General features: G+C 36.9%; 2 protein-coding genes across 7 annotated transcripts in view; one reads left to right on the top strand and one right to left on the bottom strand.

The window, feature by feature from the left end:
* LOC105170154 (phosphatidylinositol/phosphatidylcholine transfer protein SFH9) lies at positions 817-9,236 on the top strand. 6 transcript variants are annotated; one of them, XM_011090790.2, is made up of 17 exons: positions 818-991; positions 1,147-1,391; positions 1,750-1,793; positions 1,888-2,188; positions 3,671-3,770; positions 4,419-4,685; positions 4,792-4,869; positions 4,961-5,062; positions 5,149-5,198; positions 5,291-5,390; positions 5,523-5,621; positions 5,805-5,888; positions 7,296-7,356; positions 7,817-8,193; positions 8,296-8,370; positions 8,517-8,699; positions 8,812-9,235. In XM_011090790.2, exons 3-16 carry the CDS (start codon positions 1,787-1,789, stop codon positions 8,538-8,540), a joined length of 1,725 nt encoding a protein of 574 aa, XP_011089092.1. In that variant the 5' UTR covers positions 818-991; positions 1,147-1,391; positions 1,750-1,786; the 3' UTR covers positions 8,541-8,699; positions 8,812-9,235. The 6 variants fall into 6 exon arrangements, with proteins under 6 accessions (XP_011089094.1, XP_011089093.1, XP_020552663.1 ...); XM_011090792.2 differs by having other exon boundaries at positions 817-1,391; positions 7,838-8,193; positions 8,812-9,236; XM_011090791.2 differs by having other exon boundaries at positions 817-1,391; positions 8,815-9,236.
* LOC105170153 (chromatin modification-related protein EAF1 B) overlaps positions 15,498-17,562 on the bottom strand; it is a 14,600-nt gene continuing 12,535 nt past the window's right edge. Inside the window, 2 exon segments of the mRNA XM_011090788.2 lie at positions 15,498-15,880; positions 16,173-17,562. The exon segment at positions 16,173-17,562 is cut by the window's right edge and continues 9 nt beyond it. Coding sequence (XP_011089090.2) covers positions 16,255-17,562 — 1,308 coding nt within the window. The 3' untranslated portion in view covers positions 15,498-15,880; positions 16,173-16,254.

The following is a 17,562-nucleotide window of genomic DNA, read 5'->3' as shown; positions in this document are numbered from 1 at the left end:
TTTATCTCCGTTTAGTTTGCAAATAATTATTGATTGGATTGAGACAAGGAATGGAAGATTCCAAGAACAAATGGTTGCTTCGTGTATTGTACCTCACTTTGAGGCGCATGTTTCGCGCAATGCCAAATTGCCAATGCTAGACAACAAATTTCCCACTTCAATTATATCCTAATCCCCATAATGTTATGCTTCTACAATCTTTTTCTTTTTTGTTGTTGGTATGTTTGCCCACTCTCATATTACAAAATATCATCCCCAATTATATATGGTTTGACCTTTGTCTTATCACCTAAATCCACACACATGTAATAATTAGTGATAAGTTTTATAGTCAAAAAAATAAATTTAGAATGATTTTTTGGACCACCTTCAAATTAATCAATCAAGTTAAAGATATTATTATCATCAAATTTACTGACATATTTTAATATCATTCACTTAGTGACTACCCAACTAGTGTTGGTACTTGAAAATGCATCTGTAATAATTACATTATGGATAGTTATCACTCCATATAAATAAAAATAACAATACACATTATTATATTGTGATTTATTAATATACATTAAGTATCTTTCAAAATTTAAAGTAAATATATTATTCCATAGCCAATCAATCAAATAAACATTCAATGACATCACTTCCACATTATGACTAAATTAAAAAAAAAGTAGATAACAAGTTGTTATCACCCACCAAAAATCCCAATTTAAAATTTACTATGTCAAACTTTATATTTCCCTTTTTTATTAGAAAAAGAGAATATATAATAAATATAGTAATGATTTGTTTAGGGCAATTCTTCTGTACGTTATGATAAAAAACACTATTCAACTTTTCCGTGCTTACTGACGGCGACGTTAAATTCTTATTCTCTTAAAAGATCTCCATAAACGCCGCCGTGATAAAGCGTCGTCACGGACCTCCTTCCCCCCGCCCCTGCTCCTTGTACGTTACTACGATATTATTACGACCATTTGAAAGCCACACGGTTCCTCTCTCTCTCTCTCTCTCCCAACCAGAATTATACCCCACCCATAGAATCTCTCTCTCTCTCTCTCTATATATATATATATATATATATGTATATATGTATTTGTATGTATAATTAGGGAATGAATATATTTGTATATATTTATGAAACAGTACTTCAATCGACGCTTTCACGAGGATTGTGTTTCTAGGAAGTGAAACAGGCGGAGTGATCTGAAAGCGATATTGGTTGCTAATCCCCGTCCGCCGCGCTCTACCCGTGCTTTACATTTGTGCGTAATTGTGGACATGTTATGTACATGAGTATGTAAATATCGTACACATCGGCGTGGGGGGGAGGGGAGAGCAGTGATCGTCGTTGAACATTGCGGGAATTTGGGTGCTGATATTTGTGGGAGGTATATAGTATTTGTAAAATTGGATATGATGTCATTGTATGTTGATGGTGATTCTCACCTTTCTTTTTCGTTTCTTTTGATTTGCCTCATGAATGTGGGAGATTTGATTTGCTTTACGAAAGCGTCAAGAATGTAGTGAATTTCCTTTTAGAAAGCTTTTGCAAGATTTTGTGTAAAGCTTATTTGATCGGTTCAATGGAGAATGCATCTGAACCCTGAATCTTGAAGGTTTACAAAATCTTTTCCCCGAGATAATGTTGCGCTATTGGATTAACAAAATATGGGTTGTAATAGCATTCTTTTCTTTCTTATTACCAAATTCCGGAATTCATAAGGTTCAATTTCTTCACTGGTGCAGAGTGTTTGCCGATTGAGTTCTCAACACTAGAAGATCAATGCCAGGTATTTTTGAGTTAAGCCTTGTAAAATATTTTTGCAATGTTCTATTTGTTTGATTCATTTATCTTATCAATAGTTTTATTTTTGCAATCATCAGAAATAGTTATGGATCACGAAGATGAAAAGGGGAAAATATCTGATCATGATATCGTTCCAGAGGATGAGAAGAGAAAACGTAGGACAAGATCTTTGAGGAGAAAGGCAATGAATGGTCCAACAAGCAGCACACGTGATCCAAAGAAACCCAGTAAGCAGGTGCTGCCTTGCCAATTTGCCTCAATTTCTGCCGAAGAATTTCTTGATGAGGAGAAAGAGAAGGCTGTGACTGCATTTCGCAAGGTTTTGATTGAAAGAGACCTACTTCCAGCTCCGCATGATGATTATCACAATATGTTGAGGTATTCATGCACATCTCCTTTTCCAAATGAAATTTTAATTTTGTTGCAGGTTAGTTTTGTTAAGTTTTTGATTTATTTTTTTCTTGCTTATGATTGAATGATACCATATTTTTTGGTTTTCTTATGTCACGGAAAAGGAGTAATTTGTGTATGAACTAAGAAGACTTGATACTATCTTTGATATCTAATTTTGTTGCATTCAACTTACTGGTTTGCTGTTGTAAATAGATCCTAATTCCTACATAAAGTTTTTTCATTTTCTTTCAGAGTATTGGACTGTTTTCCAGATGAAAGCTCTCCATCTTTCTCTTATTTTTTTTTGGGAATTAATTAAGTATTCTTAGATTTGCCTCGCTTGAAGATAACTTGCTGAAATCAATTAAGTTTTACTTGTCAACATGGATATTGTTAATGATATTAACTGGTTTAGAAATTTTAGTTTGTTTAGAGTTAATATGAACAGCTATTAATAAAATGATTAAGCCTAAGTGTGTGTGATATATAGATTTTGTTGGGAAAGGTCCTCCAGAGCATCTCCTCGGAAAAAAGAAAAAAGAAAAAAGAAAAAAGGAGAACCATCATAACAACCATTTGAAAGAAGGGATTCCAGAGAAGTGAAGAACATTCCAGGTGGAATGCTATCTGCATTATGTATTTTCTTTCAGAACTATGTCTGCTGGAAAAGTTATCTCCAAGTTTCCTAATCTTGTGAGTAGTAATAAAAGGTGTACGTTTTATTATGTCCACCTGGTTGAGATCTAACTTGCTTGGCCAATAAGTATATGGTACAATCACTAATATGCCATTCTTAAACTCTTTAATTTTTCGTTAGGCTACTGTGGATTCTGCTATTTGACAAAGGTTTCAAGAACTACCGACTATTGGAAAAGTATGTAATGTTACTTAGCTTTGGAAAGTTGACAACTGAACTCAACCTAGTACCAGTGCAAGTTGTGCCAATGTCTAAGCTACTCCTAGTAATTGGTTGTATAGAAAATCTCTCTTTTTTCTCTTTTCGGCTCTTGGACTCCATTGAAAGATATGAAACTTGACACATCAAAGGATTCCTATACACAGACACACACACACACACATATATATATATATATATTATTGTCTTTGCTTTCGTATTTTGATATGCAAAGACAATAGACATACAAAAAAATGCCTTTTTTTTTTCTGCACATTAGATTTCCTATGCTGTCTAAATATTATCTGCAGTGTTACCTATGATGCCAAACATTCTTCAATCTTTATTTGTGGCTGAGGGTGGTTCAGATGATCTGCTTCTCGAATCTATGGGATGCTTGGTTACTACTAAAGAAACTAATTGACTGCTCGCGAAGTTTGTGAACTATATATTATCTTAATCACCTCTCTTAACCAACTAAGCTGTTAGCCAAAATCAACTCCAATTATTCAGAAAAAGACATGTTTTAGTTTTTACATTGCCAGATAACGAACTGGATGGTGGTGTTGCAGATTCTTGAAAGCTAGGAAGTTTGACCTCGATAAAACAGTGCACATGTGGGCAGAAATGTTGAACTGGAGGAAAGAGAATGGAGTAGACTCTATTATCCAGGTAAATGATGAGATTCAAACTATTATTACTTCTATCGTTCTCCTTTTTATTTTCTTTAGAAGATATGGTTTTGATGTATATGATAATAATTTGTTGAGATGATAACCAAATCATACTGGATGGAGATGATTGTGGACATCACTTAGTCGCCATTCTAAAGTCTCCCTTGCTATAACTGCAGCAGATTTTCACTGTGAGGACCGCTAAGCAATTGATCACTTGGTACATGACTGGCCATCATCTGCCCATTTGTTTAGCTTACCTTTTGTTTACGATCTATATTCATTTGATAACTGTTCTTGTAGTTTATGTAACACCATTACATTATTCCTGTTCTTTCTACATTAGCCACACCAGCAAACCCTTCGCAATATATGTTTTTGCTCCCAATCCACACTTTTTTTACAGATCTCTTCTGTTCTCTAATTTCATGGAAGTACACTTCAAATGTCATAAACATGTTATGACATGTTACCACAAGCTTCTTACTCTTGTCCTTTTTGTATGTTCAGTTGTCATTTTCCTTTAGAGTGTTGAAGAATGATATACTCTCTTGGTTCATATATATTCAGCTCGCGATTCATACCTGTAAAAATAGTTTGACATTCTTACCACTGCAATGACAATGGCTTATGAATTTACCTTCAGGATTTTCTTTATGATGAATCTGAAGAAGTTCAGCACTATTATCCTCACGGTTACCATGGTGTAGATAAAGGAGGGCGGCCTGTGTACATTGAAAGACTTGGCAAAGTTGAACCTAGCAAGCTCATGAGTGTCACCACTGTGGAAAGGTTCTTAAAGTATCATATTCAAGGTTTTGAAAAAGCTTTCTCAGAGAAGTTTCCAGCATGTTCAATTGCAGCCAAGCAGCATATTGATTCGACCACAACGATTCTGGACGTACAAGGCCTGGTCTGTTCTGAACTAGATATTATGTTTCATATTTGTTTCCTTAAAATGATTTATTATGTGCTATTTCTTTTGTTAATGTCAAACATGTCTTTTGAATTAAATGCAGAACTGGATGAGTTTTGGAAAATTAGCACATGATCTAGTAATGCGCATGCAGAGAATAGATGGAAGCAACTATCCTGAGGTGCCTAAGCTTCTATTTCCTGAAACAGGGTGGATGACTTTATTTTTTTCATGGTTCATTACACTGATGGGATTGTTCTCTTCATGTTCAGACATTGCATCATATGTTCATAGTTAACGCTGGTACTGGATTCAAGTGTGTCTGGAATGGGTTAAAAGGCTTTCTAGATCCCACAACCGCAGCTAAGATACATGTAAAGGATCCATATCTTTTAAAACTTTCGTGGATCGCAGCGAACGAATGAAAGTGTCAATTTGTTGAAAGGTTACTCTTTTGCAGGTTTTAGGTTCTAAATTCCAGAATAAGCTATTGGAAGTCATAGATGCTAGGTGGGAATCTTTGTTCCTGCTAGAGCAAGCGTCACAGCAAAGTTTTTATAGATTTTGATTGTGTTATCTATTTAACATTTATTTTTAAACAGTCAACTGCCTGATTTTCTTGGTGGATCATGCTCGTGCCCAAATCAAGGTGGGTGTCTTGGATCTGACAAGGGACCCTGGAAAGATCCACAACTGATGAAGGTGCTGATTTTGGATTTGCAAAATCTGTTTGTTTACTCAAGATGATATCCGAGAATGAATTTTACTTGATGCTGCACTATTTTCCCACTTTATTTTTGCATTTAATCAGGGTTATCCAACTCATACTTGCAGCTGGTACACATGTTACGTGATGGTGAATCACTACATCCAAGAAAGATTACCAGCTTTTGTTCCAATGATGAAGCAGAAATTAAGCTAATTCATTATAAGGTAAAATGCCATGAAGAGATTTTTAAATGCCAACTTTCATGATTATACATGCCATACATAAAATTGATACTAAAATATTATGGCACCTATTAGTGACTGATGAAGTTGACTACCAATCTAGGAACCGTCGGGATGTGCCATGTGTGAGATTTCTCTGAACTAACAGTTTGCTCCACTGCACAGGACTTGATCGGTAAAACTGTTCAAACGTCTTGTTCAAGATCCTCTGCTCACAGTACCATGGAAGGAACACCACATTGCGGCAATGTAAGACTGCTTAAGTTATCATTTTCCCTTTTGAAAGTTTTACTGAAGATGTGTTTTGATTTAACTAATTACATGCCTGCACTATTGAGGTGCTCAGCTGTATTTGCTTCCCATTTCTTTATATATCACATAAATGTATGACCAGAATAAAGTGGAGATTCCTCAACATCACTGACCAGTTTAGTCATCCACTATTTGAGGATATGTAACCCAAGAAGGAAAAGGAACTTGGATAGCCACATTGCGCAATAACCAGTCATGACCAGGCTTCCAGGAAGAGTAAAATGCTTGACCTCTATTATAATGTATTAAACAAAAAGTCACCAGGAGCCCATGATTTCGTGAATTATGATTCTCTCTGATGCCTAGTTTCCATTTTCTTACTGGTGGTAATGTGGTATATGGTGATCCTTTAGTTTCTGTGGGTTTTATGAGATGAGTCAAGTGCCTGGAAAATATTGTTCACGGGAAAGGGTAAATGCTGGTGGATGCTGGTTGCTTGACAAACTTTTTACCTGCCCTGTTTAGAAGCTGAAGCCAACTCAAATCATGCAAGCTTGTCAAATATTTTCAGAATATGCTTGATATGAGTTTAAACTAAGCTAAGCTTGACTGGAAGTATGAGGGTTGATTTTAAACTCAAGACCACAATAGGCAAGGTTAGCTTCACTAGAATTAGAATTGAGGCCATATTGTATACATACTACATGTAATAATACAAATATTTGACCCTGTATTACTCGTATTATGGTTGTTCAACTGTACTTTTATGTGTTTCCATTTCTAATATAGGTCATATGTTTTGTGAACTTGAACTCTGACAATGATAGCCAATAAATTTTGTTTATAACATTTTTCTAGAATTGGTTTTCACTTTATGAAACTAGCTCGTCCTTTGGTGTTCCAATGCAGATTTAAGTTTCATTTACATTATTCTGTAATATAGTAGGTTAAGGTGTTGACTTATCAAGCTCATCTTCTGGAAAGAGACGTGTGCAAGCTCAATCAGAAAAGATACCTAGTTTTATTATAATTCAAACATGGTGCAAAGAAATGTTTATGTCCATTGGGTCAAAATCCATCTGATCTGCTACTGAAGAGAACATTCATTTAAAGAACTATTTTGACGCACAACATGTCTGAAACTTCTTGAGAGGAAAATTCTGTACCTCATTAGATAGACTGAAAGCTTCCTCTATTCTTGTCGAGTTAGTTTGGGCTAGAATTTCTACTTTGGCTGAGTGTACCTTTAAATTATAGAATTGCAGTACATGTTCCATGCATGTGTAATTTGGGTGCACAATCTGATCAATTCTTTATACACTCAGCACTATTTAAATTAAAGTGATTGACTTTATAAATATAACGTGCCCTCAATCTTACTGTTTTCTGACTTTTCCGACTCAGGAAACTGTGTTGATGAGCAAACTCTGTACTGGGGCTGGAGTGAAGAATCATCGTCCATCGAGTAAGTTGCCAGTAGGCTTCTCTTGTTCAGTTGATATTGTCCTTTTCACCACTCTAGCATACAAATGAACATGCATCCAAATAAATGGCAGCAAGGTACCACCTGAATCGCATTTAAATTGTGTGGGGATTTTTCTTCTTATTTTCTTTTTTGCAGAAGCATGTAGAGTTGTTTTATTTACATTTGTCACTTGCATGTTCAGAAAATTATTGATATTTGTATCTCTGGAAATAAAAAATAGTGATCAATTAGAAACTGTATGCTGTCAAGTATCCATGGGATTTAGGATGACAAATGCAAAACTAGAAACAAAATCAAAATTAGATGTTTCAGTCCAGAAAATTACTGACATCAATCTCTAGAAGGATGAAATATCGTCATCAGTGAGTGGATGGATTACAACAGGTGAAAAGAAGTGGAGTTTTGTTTGAAATATTCTTATATTTGAGCCTTATCTCAGATTTGACTAGGCTTGTCACAGAACCAAGGCTGCCAAAGGGACCAATTTCCACCAGAGTGATGGATGTACTATTCAGATTACTTGCATGCATATGTTTTTTGCTTGGTGGGCTGGTGAGAGCACTTTTTAAGATGGAAAACAAAGAAGCATATCGAAGAACCGATTTTCCAAATTCAAACTCTCAGGAGGAACACTATACACGAGCCAATACTGAGGAGCTTCTCCACCCTTGTTGTCAGAAGTTGCAGCATTTAGAGAAACTGGTAACTGAACTTTTGAAAAAGCCTGCAAAGATTCCACCAGAGAAAGATGACATACTGCTTGAATCTTTGAACCGCATAAAATCTATTGAGCACGACCTGCAAAAGACCAAAAAAGTAACTCAATTTCTAACTCAATCTTCAACTAAATGGTACCTAGACTTTTACTCTTGTCTATGAATTAATTGCTGACCAACATAGCTGAATTCATTGTGTTAGGCACTGCTTGCAACAGCATCAAAACAAGTTGAACTTTGTGAATCTATGGAGACTCTGAAGGGCATAAACTTAAAGGTAAGTTCTTATTAGGCTATTGACTGAACTTCTTGAAAGGCGGATTTATTTGTTCTTCACTGCTAGTCATTATCATTGCTATCCAATTTTAACTCTATTCAGCAAATGTTTACATGAGATACTGATGATGTCCCTCCCAATGACAGGGGTCTAATAGTTGTTGGCCGTGAAATCTCAAATGAGTACCCTGTGGAATCTAACATTCACTATTCAAACACGTTGTTATTCTGCTTACGATCATTTTCCAACCACATCTGAGATTGTTTTTCCAACTAACCTGGACAAGCAGGGAAGTGTTATTCAGTCATTCAGTGGATAACAGTCTTGAGGTAATACGCGTCATCTCTCTCTCTCTCTTTCTCTCTCTCTCCCTATATATATATATATGCTTGTGTATTTATGTATGAGCTTGTGCTTGACATTTTTCATTCTTGATTGAAGAAGCTTGCCAGGTTTTTGGTCCTGCCCCATTTTTCTTGGAGGTATGAGCCAGATGTGTGCTGTGACGACTTCATTTGAACTAGGGGGCTTGGTACATGCTTTCACTATTTTGCCAATTTCAAGTATCAATACACAATTACAAATACAGGAAACGAGTTCAAAGAAATTGATATCTCTTACATTTTTTTTCATTGTTTAGAATTTCTTTCCATCTTTTATTGTAAAAGACATTTGTATTCAATTTGCAGCTAAACAATATATAAAAAAAATGAAACCTTTAGTGATAGCTTGGTGGTTGAAGATTTATGCAGGTAGACATGTAGGAAAGAACAACACGTCTCTCATTCCAACATTCTTGTTATTACTTACTACTTGACACTAGTCGGCAATTAGTGAATAAGAGTATGATTTGATTAAGACAGACCATTTTCTTCATGCTTCAGAGTTCAGTCACTGATAAATATTTCTTGCTTCAATTCTTCGCCCCTTTTGTGGACTTATTCTACCAAATTTGCCCTGAAATAATCAACCAATTACATTTGTACTGTGTGGGTTGGGTCTCTTCAAATCAAATACAGACCCTAACAACTGAATCCAGCCCAGACTTTATAGTAAATAAGCCCTTGTAGTTAATGCTCTCGACTTGAGTTCAGTATTGAACAATTTTTGAAATGATAGTTAATAAAAGTTTTAATATATAGAAAATAAAGTTTCGGTGTTTTTAATAAATGAGTTCATGTCCAAAAATAAATACCAATATTTAGTTTACTGGTTGACACACTTTATTGCTATCTTACATCAAATTCAAAACGAAAATGTTTTCTTTAGCTTAATTTTCAGAATGCAATTTAATTAAAGCCAATTTGAAATACAGTTGCAATGTTCATACGAATTGAACAAAATAATTATTTTGCTATACTATACTATACTAATGTTTATACGGTCCCTTTTCTTTTTCTACTAATTTACATTGTTCAAATTAATTATTACTAAATCCCTTCACATAGAACTGAAACACTTGAGCAAACATTAGTGTATGCGACTCTATCAATGGCAGCCTCCATGATAAGCACGATATCCATTCTGAAACCGGAAACTGCAGCTAATTGATCAAATTGAAACCGGAGGCAACTTGGTCCCCTACACCTTCATCCATACCCCCAATCCGGCGCACTTTACACCTTCCTAGCCCCACACTCCAACCCAACCACCACCACCAACCACCGCCACCGCCACCGCCACCCACACCTCCTATCCCCCTCCCCGCCCCACCACCGCCTTCCCAGTCTCTCTCCCCCTCTCCGTCCTTCTCCCCCAAACACGAAACCCTTCTCCTACCGGCGCCGGAATCCAAAACCCTTTCTCCCCCTAAGAAGTCTCCACCGCTGCCCTGGACACACCAAGAAACCCTAGCTCTAATCCAAGCCTACCAAGAGAAATGGTACTCCCTCAAAAAAGGTCAGCTCAAAGCTTTTCAATGGGAGGAAGTCGCCGTCACCGTCGCCGCCCGCTGCGGCTTCGACGAACCAACTAAAACCTCCACCCAATGCCGCCACAAAATAGAGAAACTCCGGAAACGATACCGTTCAGAGCTGCAAAAACCTTATCCCAATTCATGGCAGTATTTCGAGCTCATGGACCAAATGGAACGCGGCCCAATGCCCCTGAATGCACGCCCAATCGCCGTAGTTAAGTCCTCTCCCAATAATGCTAATAGTAATAGTAACAATAGCAATAATATGAATCATGGTTATGGTAGTTTGTATTCGAGTTCAGCTGATTATTACAATACTAATAATAGTCGAGGCGATGGTGGAGGTGGTGATTCTGATGACAGCGATGAGGAATGGGGTGTAGGCTACGGTGTGGAAGCTGCAGCCAAGAATAAATCCAAGAGTATCAATAATATCGTCCGAGGTGATGTAAAGAGTGGGGTTAGGAGTGCAAAGAGAGTGGCTATGGAGAGGGGATTTAGCGATGTTAGCAATAGGGTTGCTAGAGTATTGAGCAATCCAGTAAATGGGAAAAGAAAGCAGTACTATGATGGGGATGATAGTGATGATGATGATGGTGACGACGATGATGATTCCGAGGAAGATGTAGAGGATGGACAGGCGGAGGTGGAAGAGGAAGGAGAAGAAGGTGGTGGAGGAATGGAATTGGTGTCAGAGATTAGAGGTTTTGCTGAGAGGTTTATGAGAATGGAGAATAAAAAGATTGAGCTGATGCGGGAGACAGAGAGGTATCGGATGGAGATGGAGAAAAAGAGGATGGAGATGATTCTTGAGGGCCAGAGGAAGATTATCGACACCATTGGCAGGGCATTTGGAGCTCATAAGAGGGCGAAGATGGCTGAAGAAACTTGAAGGTCGTGCATGTTTTCTAGGAAATAATCTTGGCGTTTATTGATGCAATAACTAGGCTGCAATGTATCTGTAGTAGCTTTTTAAGGTTTCTATTCTGCTTTCTCACTTAGTTATTAGTGTATAAAGTTTCTGTTTTTTAGTCAGGTTGCTCATCAGTGCTATGAAAGCAATTTTATCGTATTCCCAGTGTGCGGTTGTTTGTTTTTCTCTTGTGATTTACCAAACGCGCATTGGCATATGCATGTACATACGAGACGTTCTTAATGTTTTTAACATTGTCGGAAGTTCGCTAGTGCTTTCGAACAAATTACAGTATTGACCTATGTTGGAGAAAGCTTAGTATGGATGTAGTACATATTAGGAGTTGTTAATGTTTATAACACTGTCTGGAGTTTGCTAGAGCTTTGGAACAAATTGCATTTCTTGACCTACGTTGAGGAAAAACTTAGGTACTGGTGATTGATACTTGCAGTATAAACTCACCTTTAAGATGTTGAATTGGTGATCATGGTTGGTAACTGCCCCTCGAATTCTTTGCAAATTTAAGATTCACTTCTGCTCATGTAATGAATGTTTTATGGTTGCTGTTTCCACATCTATGGAATGGTTTTATTTTGTCTGTGTTTACTTGAATGTGTAACCAACTTAGGTTTTGCTCATGATTGAAAAGAAGAGGAAGAAGAAACAAAACATGAAATGGTTAAAGTGAAAAAAAGTTGAGGTGGGGAAAAAGATGTTTTTCTCTCTTGCAACAGCCATTGCTCCACAAGGCATCATGACATTCATGCTGCTATTTTGGGCAAATATTAGCAGTTTGATTTCTAGGAGAAAACCATGTCCAATATTTCATGACACAAAAAAGGCAGCTTTTTTCATCTATAAATGGGATAATTATCAATTATTCTTTTATCTGGACCCTTTATAGAAAAGTTCAATTTCCCCTCCAACTTGTATTTATACTTTTTAAAAAATGCTTTGTTTACGGTTACATCCTTACTAGCAGAGTAAATTTCCAATTTTATCCTCACTGACGTATTTTTATATTTTACTGACGGTAAATTTTGAAGCATCGGCATGTACACACATATATCTATAGTCAAAAGAGAATAGATGTAATAAAAAATATTTTGAAACTTAAGTGGTTGTAAACCTATTATTATATACGTGAGATGGGAACAAATAGGAGATGGAAAAGATAAGTCATTTTTCCTTATAAGTTATTAATGAGGTACGTAATGTTTATGTGGCTACCATAAATACTTAGATAGAAACACATTTTTTTATAAATATTGAATGTTAAATATAAACCAATACCATTTTCATGCACCACAATTATACCAAATTAATAATAATATTAAAAACATTCTTTAAAAAAATTGAAAACAATATAGACTTTACCCAAAAAAAAAATAAAAAACCCAACATTGTACATCATAATTCATATATAAATTAGTTATGTATATAGTATATACCAAAAATATGAATGTATGAAAGAAATAAAACTAATAAGTTGGACCCCTATCCGGTCTTAAGTGCAGAGATTTGTCTAATCAGTCATCCAACCATTAAAAAGAATTCCCCACAAATTTCAGTTGGATTTTCGATTTCCCAAAGAATTTAGATATAATTTTGAAATTTAAGAGGGTTAACCAAAACTAAATGCAAACTTTCTCTTCACAAAACATAACAAATTAGAATGAAAGAAATATATTCATAATCATGAACTACTTCAACCTCAACTCAAATTACTGTTACACTGATCTTCTACACAAATTGTAAACAAAAATAAAAAAAAAATAATGTTCCTATCAAAGTTGAACTGACTCTGACTCTTAAAAAAGAGGTACTGTACTGACTCCTGATTCTTAAAAACCTTCCTCCATTAATCAGCGTAGAATAAAAAAATGTTGATCATCAGATTCCAACAGCAGAAATAAAGTAGAGAAGATAAACTCGATCGACCCTCTCTAAGATGCGGATGTGCCACTGCCTTGATTGCTAGTGCTTCCACCAACATCGCTTTGATCTCCTGCTCCTGATGCCCTGAAGCTGACAGCAAAATGGAGCTGCCCGTTTAGTCGATAGCCCCAAATTTCAACCCAGTCTCCTGCGGTCGCATTGTTCCTTTTAACCATCTTCTTCCAGTCTGAGTTGATTACCGTCATCATCAAGCTTGGCCATTTTGCCAAGTGCAGCTTGTAGAACTCCCGCTCATGTGAATCAACTGCCAATACCTCAACCCCTTCTTTCCGGCCATTCACAATATTCCTCTCCTCCTCCGTCAAGAACTCCATCAGCTTCTCACATTTAGTCAGGAACAATCGGTTTTGATCGGCCCGTACGTCAGAGTTTTTGAGCTCTTTTCGGTACAAGAAAACAGGGTTTGTCCCGTTGCTCAATTGGATTGTTTCAAGCAGTCGTGGAATCTCCTCCAACAAAGGAATTGCGGGTTCTAATTCCTGATCAGCACTTCGCCTCCTCTTCACTGATTTTCCTTTCCTTTCATCGGCTGCAACGTTGTTCTGCTTTCTTTTCAACACTTTTCCTCGCTTTTTGCCGTTGCTTCTTGAAACACCAAGATTCAAGGATAAAGCTTGTTCAGGGGGCTTTTCATCAGGTTTCTCGCCTCCAAACTGCACACTGGAGTCGTCGACAGCCATTGATGGTAACAAACACCGCAACGGCACAGGATCATTGACTCGTACAGGATCCATGTTTCTTGGAGCAAGGCCTTCAACAACCAACCTCAGCGTTGTATCCACATGATCATTATCATCAGCAGCAACAACCTGATCATCTCTTTGATCAGATTGTTGAACAGGACTATCATCTCTTCTTGGAACATAAACATCTAGTCCAAACAACCTTATTTTATCCATCTTTTCCATTGCTACTATCTACCGTGAAAACCTGAAAGCAATCCGGCTGTGGGTGCGTGTATGCGTGTGAGTTGGTTCTTAAGTATGTACAAGTTTGTAGGGAGGGATCTGATATTTATAAAAGGATAGTTTCCTAATCCTAAATCAAAAGGACTTCTTCTGCATTTTGGAAATAAATTTGGATTTGATGTGAAGTATATATGGTAATGGCAAGTAACTGTATAAGATAAATAGAGTTTCAACCCAACTATAACTAGTGTTTTTTTTAAACTTTCCTTGTAAAAATATCTTGATTTACAGCTTCGATAGAGATGTCAGTCAGATTACATTAACTGAAATTTGATAATAAATAGTTGGATTTTGTAAATATATTTTCATCTTTAGTATTTATACTTTCAAATAATTGTGGCTTGTGGGTTATGTTCTAGCCCATAATGGTAATCGGAGTTAAAACTACTTAATTTTATTTTGCATTAAAAAAAAAGAAAAAAGTATCTCGTCAAAGTTAATGTTTACTCCCCTAAAATCTATATTCATTTAGAATTATAGAGCACCCTTTTCAATGTTTAAATTTTTAATTTGCTATTCTTTAAAAGATATATATATTTCATTTGTATTTTATTCATCTCTCTTCTCAACTTACACATTCTATTTCTCATCTAATTTTGCTCTCAGTCACTCCTCATAATTTTTTAATATTTTTTTATTTATTCAATTGAAACAAATATTTTCAACATAATAATTTTTTGCTCTACTTCTTCATTAATTTTAGAGACAAATTTTAAATGTGCCACACGCATTAGTTGGTAATATATGATGACTTGTTTCATATTCTTTTCAATATGTTCGTTTCGGGACAAAAAGAAGAGAATGTACTTCACCATGCATAGGATTTAACTGAAAGTTTCCATGAAAGGTATCAATAGTCAATTCTTGCTTTATTTCTTTGTTTGTATTTATTTAAATTGATAAACCCAAATTTTACCCAGTTCTACAATTGGTGTTGATTTATATATAATGGTCGTCGAAATGTGTAACCTGGTTGCCATAGTATTCCACAGACATCTACATTGCGTTTGCAGTGCAAGCACAAATGGGGTCAAAATCCAATTGTATGAAAACTTGTATGACTATCTGCAGCTTATGGTTGCTCACATAAAGATTTAGCAACATGTGAATTATGAGGATTTCTGTTCACTGTTCTGATGCTTCAATCCAAACGCAATAATTATCAAAAAAAGAAATTCAAACACGGTAATGATTAGAGTTCAAAACCTCCATTTTTAATCGAGTCGCCAATAAATTTTCACGTGTAAATATTCCACATTGTCCATTTACTTAAATTCCAAACAAAGAGCATCAAGATTGAAGCATTAAATGAAGGCAAAACTACATCAGTCATGTTCCTGAAAGTTGCAAACTGTACAGAAGCTGCAGGGGCTCAGGAAGTGTGGACGATCACTATTTTGACAAATATCAACTAGAGTATACACAAGAGGACTAATATTCACAAAAATTCCACAGCCTTCGGCCATTACAATGATAACAAGCCCCTTAACATATGGGCGATAATACATGACTGATCTATGCAGGCGAAAAGAAATATTGCCCCTCAAGTGAGCATGAAAATAATTGGGGGCACAAAGAAAATGGCACCAAAAGGAGAGATGAGACCCTGTACACCTACCCTTATATCTGTCTCTATCTTCCTGAAGCCCTACAGTGATGCTAATGTACAATAGACTCAAAAAATTTGATCCGCCCGGCATCTCCTAACTTCAGCCAACACATCATCTTTCCAATCCCTTATGATCATGCGCTTATCTAAACAAAATGCAATTTATGGTTAAACAGAATAATAATACACAAATATACTAATAATAATGTATAACGAGATAAAAACCAGATGGAAGCATGTAAAACAGGAGAATTTAGAAATACACCCAGCTTTCTTTTTTCTCATTTGTTCTGTTTCTAGGTAGCTTGAGTTTCCAGAAGGATAAAACTTGATAGAGATGTCCATTCTGATAGACAGTGTTTGGATATGGAAGGATTTAAGCACGTAAAGAAAGTCAATAAATATAATATACTCGAGCGTTAATCAAGATATGCAAACCTGTACACTGCTATCTCAAGGGTATGTTGACCCGATATGGGCATGACCGGTCTTTGTCGACGCAATCTGCTAGCTTTCTTTCCTATCTGGGGTCATTGGACCTACCATACAAATTGCCATTCCCTGCTTGGAGAAGTTGTGCCTGCTGCTGAGTATGTACTGGCGGCTGCTGGTGCTGCTGAAGTGCGGGAACTGGCGAGTGAGGCTGTTGTCCTTGTGACTGATGCTGCTTTTGCCATTGCACACTAACATCAGTCCCAGTAGGTAAGCTGGCAGATGGTCTCTGGGTAACCCCTTTGCCCACTTGAGGCACAGACTCACTCGAGTTAGACGGCATAGACACCGATGGACTCAAATTTGCTGGTGAATTTAATGCATTTGAATCCAATAATGGTTCTGAAGCATGCCGTTTATGAGCACTGGGCGGTGAAACATTTTGAACTATATTGGTTGCAGTGTTACAGGTCTGAGGTAATGCTGTCATTGTATCCATCTCAGTAGAGCTGCTTGTTGGATGATGATCAGCATCAGCATCTCTACCTTGAGGTTTAGTTGATTGGTCAGAATTAATCTGGCGATTTTTTTGAACCACTCGTGCTGATTGGTTTTGATTCAACAACTTTTGGTGGGGTGGTGCTTGTAGGTGGTTTGACCCAGCAATGGTCACAGATGGCCCAGACTGAGGTCCAGTAGATGGAACAGGAGGAGCAACCGGTGGAACCTGACCTTGACAGCTACTATCAGACTGAGAAGTCATTTGAAGATGTTTCGAAGACGAGGAACCTTGGCTAGAATACATCTTTTGCTGAGGCAAGGACTGATTGGGTGATTGTGAAGCAGCATATTGCCTTGTTGGTAGTACAGTATTTAGTGCTGAACCAGTATACAACCCCTGATTTTGCACTAAAGGAGTGGCTGGCTCTCCTTTCTCTGAACACTGATTCCCTGGATTTGTTGAAACCCCATTTAGTACAGAGGACTCTGTTGGGATGTTGTGATGCATCATCAGGTTCCCTCTACCAACTCCTTTGGCAAATTTAGCTTGCTGTTGAGCTTGTAGCTGCTGACGTTGCTGAGGGTGTTGCCTATTAGCTTGGGAAAACTGATGTTGTTGCCTTTGCCGTTGCTTGCTTGTCTGAGTGGCTAACCCACTGCCAACAGCTTGTGCATTTCGTACAGCTCCCTGAGTCGCTGTTTGATGTTTCTGCTGATGCTGAGTTATTGAATTCATTGAAGGGGTCGATGTCAAGGGAGAGAGTGACACCGGTGGAGAACTTGTTTGGGCTTTACCTTGTGAACTATTTTGCATAGCAGATGAGATAGGAAGTTGAGGCTGTGACGTTACATGCGGCATCAAAGAATTAGATGCAGCAAACTGTTGTTGCGGCTG

This window comes from Sesamum indicum, linkage group LG9 (genome assembly GCF_000512975.1).
Source record: "Sesamum indicum cultivar Zhongzhi No. 13 linkage group LG9, S_indicum_v1.0, whole genome shotgun sequence".
Classification (NCBI taxonomy): domain Eukaryota; kingdom Viridiplantae; phylum Streptophyta; class Magnoliopsida; order Lamiales; family Pedaliaceae; genus Sesamum; species Sesamum indicum.
This window is presented reverse-complemented; position numbering and strand designations above follow the sequence as displayed.

Excerpts from the sequence above, each read along its gene's own strand:
- LOC105170154 (XM_011090791.2), top strand. Across the intron at positions 2,189-3,670 it reads GATTATCACAATATGTTGAG|ATTCTTGAAAGCTAGGAAGT; the intron begins GTATTCATGCAC and ends GTGGTGTTGCAG. Across the intron at positions 5,622-5,804 it reads TTAAGCTAATTCATTATAAG|GACTTGATCGGTAAAACTGT; the intron begins GTAAAATGCCAT and ends TCCACTGCACAG.